The 7,127-nt window shown below is 52.6% G+C and overlaps 3 protein-coding genes across 3 annotated transcripts; 1 reads left to right on the forward strand and 2 right to left on the reverse strand.

Annotated features, from left to right (window-relative positions):
• VTN00DRAFT_9570 (uncharacterized protein) lies at positions 1-2,647 on the reverse strand (the record flags this gene model as incomplete). Its single annotated transcript, XM_069436545.1, has 4 exons — positions 1-536; positions 594-1,223; positions 1,332-2,167; positions 2,232-2,647. The coding sequence occupies 4 exons, from the start codon at positions 2,645-2,647 to the stop codon at positions 1-3; spliced, it is 2,418 nt and encodes an 805-aa protein (XP_069285155.1).
• Positions 2,648-4,111: 1,464 nt separating this feature from the next.
• VTN00DRAFT_9571 (uncharacterized protein) lies at positions 4,112-5,116 on the forward strand (the record flags this gene model as incomplete). Its single annotated transcript, XM_069436546.1, has 3 exons — positions 4,112-4,255; positions 4,457-5,012; positions 5,091-5,116. The coding sequence occupies 3 exons, from the start codon at positions 4,112-4,114 to the stop codon at positions 5,114-5,116; spliced, it is 726 nt and encodes a 241-aa protein (XP_069285156.1).
• Positions 5,117-5,791: 675 nt separating this feature from the next.
• On the reverse strand, positions 5,792-6,439 carry VTN00DRAFT_9572 (uncharacterized protein; the record flags this gene model as incomplete). Its single annotated transcript, XM_069436547.1, has 1 exon — positions 5,792-6,439. The coding sequence occupies one exon, from the start codon at positions 6,437-6,439 to the stop codon at positions 5,792-5,794; it is 648 nt and encodes a 215-aa protein (XP_069285157.1).
• Between the last annotated feature and the right edge of the window lie 688 nt (positions 6,440-7,127).

Below are 7,127 nucleotides of genomic sequence, written 5' to 3' on the forward strand. Positions count from 1 at the left end.
TTAGCTGGCGACTGCCAACTGCGCCACCAGATCCGAGGCCACATCGAGGTATGGATAGGGGCTGGTAACCTCCTTCTCCTTATTCTTGATGCGCTTGCTGACGGGGCGCCATTCCGTGTCACCCTCGGCACGGATTACGTTCTGGTAGCCGTCGCACTTGAAGTCCACCATGTAGTTCGACTCCAGCTGGTACAGTTGGATATCGATGAACACCCATACGCCATGCGAGATCTTCACCCCAGGGTGGTGCTGTGGACTGGCGGATGCAGGACCTGTGACGCTTGGGTTGTCCAAGTTGGCGTGTGCTGCGGCGACCTTGTCGTCGGGATACATGTGCCGACGGCGGAGCTCCTCCAGGTCGCTACGGCTACTGTGTGTGCTGGCAGACTGGCCAGGAGCTGTGACGCCCTCCTTAAGGAGTCGCGCACGTATGAACCATGCCTCCTTCGGGATGTAGTAATCGGATGGGAGATCCGGATACTTGCGCTGTAGCGGCTTCGGTTGGTCAGGAGGAGTGATCTCGGGTTCATTCCCTTCTGGATTGTGTCAATTAGTTTGCGGCCCTGGAGGTACAGAGGATAGAAGACACTAACCTGCTTCAGCCGGCTGGATTTCCCAGACGCCACCTTGTGCGGCAATGGCCTTGTACAGATACAGCATCGCTTCGTACGGCTGGTTGCGAGACCGGATTCCGAATTGCCACTTACGGGGCTTCTTCGGCTGGTTCGTAGCAGCAGTGAAGCCTTCGGGAGGGTCAAGACGGAGCTTCTCGAGGTCGATGATACTACGGGCGTGGGGCTTGAGGGCCTTTGCCGTTGCCGCCTGTTCCTCAGGGGAACGTTCCATGCGAACATCGGCGTTGTCCTGGTCTGCCTCGACCCCAGTTGGGGATGTTTCGTCCGGACTTCTTTCTGCAGCGCGCGCCCTCTGATCATGGTCGCGCTGTTCCATAAGCTGGTCATGAACGTACGGCAGGCTGGTTGGTAGTATCCGGACGTGGCTAACACGAGGAGGTTCCGGGTCTTCGGAATCGTCTTGCTGAGGAGTATGGAATCGCTGAGGTGGAGTCTGTGGTACTTGAGGTGTGAGAGGAGCAATGGGAGGCTCTTGGCGGAGAGCTGCCGCTGCGGGCTTGCTGGTTCTTGGAGGTGACAACGGAAATGCGTCTTGTGGCGGAGGGGATGAAGCAGGTGTGGGAACTTCTATCTTTTCATCTGTTGGTGCTGTTTGAAGTTAGCATCAAAGGGCGCAAGCAAGTATTCAACGTCACACTTCCAAAACCATCCGGTCTGTGTGGCGGTACGAGCTACGGGACAGTGGAGTATACTCACAAGTTGTCTGCATCATCTCATTCTCAGCAATGATGAAGAATGCGTCCTTGACCGCACTAGGTTCCGGTTTTCTCAATGCATCCTCGATATCTTCTTTCGCGTAGCCCATACTCCTTTCCAGCTTCGCAACCGCCATCTGGTGGATCTTTTCTTGGACAGAGGGAGGCTTCCCCGGTGCGATCTTTCGGGGATCAATTGCCTTGTTCGGGTCCACGCCCGTCGTGATGAACTCCTCTGGCGGAGGATGTAGGTACTTGGGAAGGTCTTTGAGGAACCACGGGTCTTTGCGGATGTCGGGGATGGTAATTCGATGGACAGGATGCACTTGCAGCATTGCCTTGATCAACCTAGCTGCTCCCGAAGAGATGTACGAGGGCATGTGGAAGTTGCCCGCTGCGATCTTTTTGAACAGAGCTGGGATGTAGTCGTCGTCGAATGGGAGCCTGCCCACCAACAGCACGTAGAGAATCACTCCGCAGCTCCAGACGTCCACTTCGGGACCCGCGTACAGCTTGCCCGAAATGACCTCCGGAGCGGCATAATTGGGACTTCCGCAGCTGGTCTTCAGGAAATTTCCATCGGTCATGATGTTGCTCAGACCAAAGTCTGCAATCTTGACGTTCTTTTCGCTGTCGATCAGCAGGTTCTCAGGCTTCAGGTCCCGATGCACAATCTTGTGCCGGTGGCAGTATTCGACAGCGCAGATGATCTGCTGGAAGAACTTGCGCGCCTCATCGTCATTGCACCGACCGCGCTTGACGAGGTAATCGAACAGCTCCCGCTCCGCATACTCGAGCACCATTACGATATCAGTCTTCGTTGCTATCACCGTGTACCTGTTGTGCGCCGGGTCTGGTCAGTCTCTGCCATGTCATATAATCCACATCAGTAGGAACGCACAGTTTGATAATGTGGGGATGTCGTAGCAGTTGCAGGTACTGGATCTCGCGCTCGACCCGGCCGACCATGTCCCTCGACAGCAGCTTCCGGCGAGGGATAATCTTCAGGGCGACCTGGCGGCCGCTGGGCTGGTGGATTGCCAGTCTGACCTTCCCGAAGGAGCCTTCACCGAGGTTCTTGACGATCTGATACTGGTCGAGGCGCTGCATGTCCCTGGTCGTCGCAGGGGACTGGACCGAAGGATCGCCGCCCCGGCCGTTGGGGCGTGGAGGCGGAGGCATCGCCATGGCGGACAGGTTGGAGTTGGGGAGAGCCCCGCAGGCTCGCTCGCGGTCTCGGTCACGGTCACGATCACGATCGCGGTCGAAGGAGGGGAGGGAGAGGGAGAGATCTTCGTCGTCGAAGGCAGCGGCCATCTGGGGCGGACCGGACGATGAGCAGCGTGACGTGATGGATTCTCTGGGATTCGGTGCCAGACGTGAGTCTTGCTGACTGTGCAACTTCTGGCACGCCGGAGGGGCTCGATGATGGGCTGCGATTCCGCCCAGCACCAATCACTCCAGCTCTCCCCACAGCAGAACCGCGCGCGGTGGAGCTCTGGCGCGGCCAGTCGCATCGACGAGCCAAGTGTTCGAGCGGAGCGGACGGACGGCGGAACTGACGGGAGCACGCGACCTTGAGTCAGGAGGAGTCGTTGTATGAGTCGGGGATGGAGATCAGATTAAGATGGAGAGGGGAGAGAGGAGGCAGGATGGAGAGGTGAAAATGAAGATGCTTCTCCGCCGTCAAGGTGGAGGTGCACAGGCCACCCCGCGAACCCCTGTTCGACACAGCATATGCCTTCAGGCTGCATCGTGTACAAGGTACGATGTCGTAAGAACCCACGGCTCGAGATACAAGAACTAGGTCGTCATATCATCGTGACAAATAAAAGATCCTTTCGCGTTCCAGGATCCTCACTGTGCTGCCTTGTGAATGTTTTGTTCCAGCCCTGCCAGAGAAGGCAACAAGAGCAAGCAAACAAACATTCTGTTCCATTTCTGTCTGCCTATCTTTCAGACGCTCTGAACAACCAAGGCACGTTCTAAGCGACGTAGTACAATATAATGCTCGTCTTCCCCTTCCTCCCCCACCAACACCACCACCTCCTCCTCCTTTTCCTCCTTTTCCTCCTTTTCCTCCTTTTCCTCCTATTCTTCCTTCGCTTCCTGGCATTTTAGTACCATTCTCTCTATGTCTTTTTCTTCTGCCCGCTCCCACTCATCGATCATTCGAACGAAGAGGAGACTTCTCGTGCGTTGAAGGAGTCCCATGATGCGTCGTCGATTCAGTAACCCATGTGAGATTTTAAGTAGACGTTCCGCATTCAGGCAGAGATATTGCCAGTCCAGATCCACATCTCTGGAAACAAGATCTTCGAATTCAAAGATGATATCCTTTGGGAATCTAGCCCGCCAGTATGAATCTGGGATCTCCCACCCGAAAGCGTCGAGCATGCCCTCGAGGTCATTCCATGGTCATGTATTGGATTTCAAGGGGGATTATTATTTGCCGTCGTGAAGGCAGATGGAAAGCTTTTCATCCTGTTGTTCTTCTCGGCCTCGACCGGCGACGTTGGATAGCCCGATCGATTATATCCCGGAGCTCGAAGACGTTCACGGGATCCCTAGGTAGGTATGCCGACTCTCAAGCCCCATAGTCCCTATCCTGACGCAGGAATTCATCTGGATCGCGAAAGTATTTGCCCCCATGGTATGAATTGCCCTCGATCCATCGTATGTCCTCTGGGTAACACCCGTCTATGCTGCTACACAAGGTGTCTTGCCATCTCTGATGGAGAGCTTCCACAAAAAGGTGCAGGTTTTCTTCAACAGCACACAATGAAGAAGAGCCAGAATTGCCAAAGGTCTGCCGGATCAAGACCCAACAGCGTTCGTGGATTGGATAAGCTCGCCTGTGATGATCGTGGCCGCAATCGCGATATCGGTATCTACGATGACTTTCAGGGTCCATATGAACATGATGTACCAGTGCTGTGGTGTTGGGAACATTTGGCCGCTCCCCGATCACCAGCTGGAATCTTGGCTGAGATGATGCATCATGCACCTTGTCGTGGATGACTTTAGAGCTCTCATAGCTTGTTTAGTAATGCGGCACATTCGGAGCAAGCGTAGTAGGGGGAAAAAAGATGAGAATCGGGCCCTTCTGACTTACTAAACCGACAGAACGAGCCCCATAACAAAGGTATCTTAAAACATATCCCGCCGAAATCCGCCGTGCTGCAGGTGATTACCGATCAATTCCTGCAAAGCCACTGCCAAAATATCAGCAACTTCGACACACAAATCGTACAACAAACAAAAACTCGTGACATCGCCCTCGGCATCGTCGATGCAGCAACTCCAATCATCAACGACGTTAACAATCTCAACGCCCAGACTGCAGCTTTGAGAAGCCACATCACTGCATTGATGCCCAGTCTCCAAGACCTCAAAGTCCATCTGAATGACCTTCACGTGCAAGTCGACGACATAGCTGAAGCCTTCAGCACCATAACGGAGTTGAAACACTTCGACTTGAGCACGGACAGATACGTGCAGATTCTGGTCGGACTAGCGACCTCAACAGTCAAGATCGACGCCTGCTGCCTTAATCCAGCCGAGTGGTTGATAGGTCAGGTCGCACAAATCCCTATCCCCCCAAGAACAGGATCGACGTTGCAGTTTGGCCGTGACAACGCTTCCTCCGGGCAAACAACGGTGGGAGATGCCGCGGCTTGGGGTGAGTGGAGGGAGGCGTTGGCACCTCCATCGCCTTGTGCGCAAGATTTACGAACCTTGATGTTCTGAGACATCCAAGTCCGTGGTGCGAAACTACAGCGTTAGGAGAAGAATAGCGGTGAGAGTTTTCAAACTGACATGTTCAAGTCGAGAACATTTTTCCTTGGGGATTCCTGGATTTGTCAAGGCGCTTAGTTTCAGACCAAATCGAATGACAACCGTGCTTGCTTCTCGTTCTTAATGCTAAGAGTGTTGGTGTGAATTTGAAATGATCAGATATGCTGAGTCTCCGAGATAGTCAACACCAGCAGATATGATGACCTGACACAGCATCGTGGAGGCTATCAGCTATGGAATAGCTATGACGACAGGTGGACCATTCAATCTTGATATCGATACTATAACCAGAAGAGGAGCGTGTCTTCTGTAGTACAAATTTCGAAACGACTGAAGATTTAGCCACATTGTCAGCTGAATCATGGAGCTCTGACTAACAGTTTTGGCGAATGTAGAGATTTCAGCTAGAATCCAGGCACAAGATACCCATATATGACTCTTGTGTACGTAAGGAGTTTCAAACCTGAACCTTTGGGAGAAAGTAACAGATGCGGTAAGAACTAGTCATCACTGATTATGGACTCGGATCACTAACGTTGCCAACTCGAAACTTCTACTCTCTCCGCCACTTGACTGCGTTGACGGCCTTACCCCAAAGTCAAACCAGAATTAAGACTTCAAAGTTCTTATTCATATTCTAGAAGGTACTGCTGTCTGGAAGAATCAAGATTTCGGCACATCCCCATTATCCGTCTGATCCGGCTCCCCAACATTCGTCTTAATCTGCGTCAAGATCTGATTGATATCCTGAACATCCATCGCAACACACGTATCATAAGCATGATCAGTATTAGTCGTCGGCACAGGCGCATCTCCCCCTACATCGCCCTTGAGTAGCTTTCCCTTCGTGCGATCCCACCAGATCGGCGTCAGCGTAGACGGACCATACTTAGGCTCCCAGATATAAAACTTGACAAACGGTCCTCTTGTGGTAATACAATAGCAAACCGGCGACGAACCTTTAAGACCAGCCTTCTTGAACCAGTCCTCCTGTTGAGAACGGGCCTGGGTGAGCGTGTCCCCATTGGCGCCCTTGCCCTCGTAGGCCAACACTGTCGTGAAGATGGCGCCGTGGGTCTCTTCGTTGTATACCATCTTACTGACGACAAGATCGGCTCTGACGCCCGATGTATCTTTCGGCTTTGGGTATACTTCTGGCGAGATGTAAAAGGTCGATTGAAAGGGGCCCGTTCCAGAAGGTGCGATGGTCTCAGGCTTGAAGAACTTGAAGAGAACAGAGTTCCAGAAGCCATTGACGCGGTGCTCGATGTCATAGAAGTCTTCGACGGCGATATCTTTGGCTTTCGACATTGTGATGTCTGAGTCTACAGTTTTGGTCTGTAGAAGTTTGGTTGCTTGACTACAATAGTCGTGTTGCAAGGTACCGTGAATAAACAGTAGTAGCAGTAGTATTCTATTAACCTGCAGGCAGTTCCGAACGCGTCACCGGCTTCTCACTTATACGAGCGTACTGATTAGAGAATAGATCAACTGATCATGGTGATGTAAGCGGAATGTATGGCGAGCTCCTGTTGCCTCCCGTTGACTCCCTTTGGCTCCCTGCGGCTCCCTCCGCGATCCGTCAGGTGACCGCTATGAACCACAGGCTAGGCGCTGTCCAGCACAGCCCTGCATAACGAACGATGCCCTGCGGGCATGTGTGCATGTCTTACTCCAGCATGGCTACTCCACCTCTTTCCCTGCTACAATTCCCTGTGGATGCTAAAGGTGCGGTCAAGGAGTGATTGAGCTGCACGCAAACGCTATCACCTTGAGCTGGCAAATAACTGTGATCCAACGCAGTTTGCCACGTTTCAATCTTCCATTGGAGCCCGTTGTTGTGTCAGAAGCAGTTTCACGGCTAAGCCTCAAGTCGTTCTCGTTTGCTGACATCATGTGTTTTTCTCGAGGCTGAGGAATTTTATATAAGTGTCTTTGTGAGAGATTAGGAGAAACAACGACTCAAGGACTCTTTGAAAGTGTTGTTTATTGTGAGATC

The sequence above is a fragment of the Thermoascus crustaceus genome, assembly GCF_041956765.1.
Source record: "Thermoascus crustaceus strain CBS 181.67 unplaced genomic scaffold VTN00scaffold_7, whole genome shotgun sequence".
Taxonomy (NCBI): domain Eukaryota; kingdom Fungi; phylum Ascomycota; class Eurotiomycetes; order Eurotiales; family Thermoascaceae; genus Thermoascus; species Thermoascus crustaceus.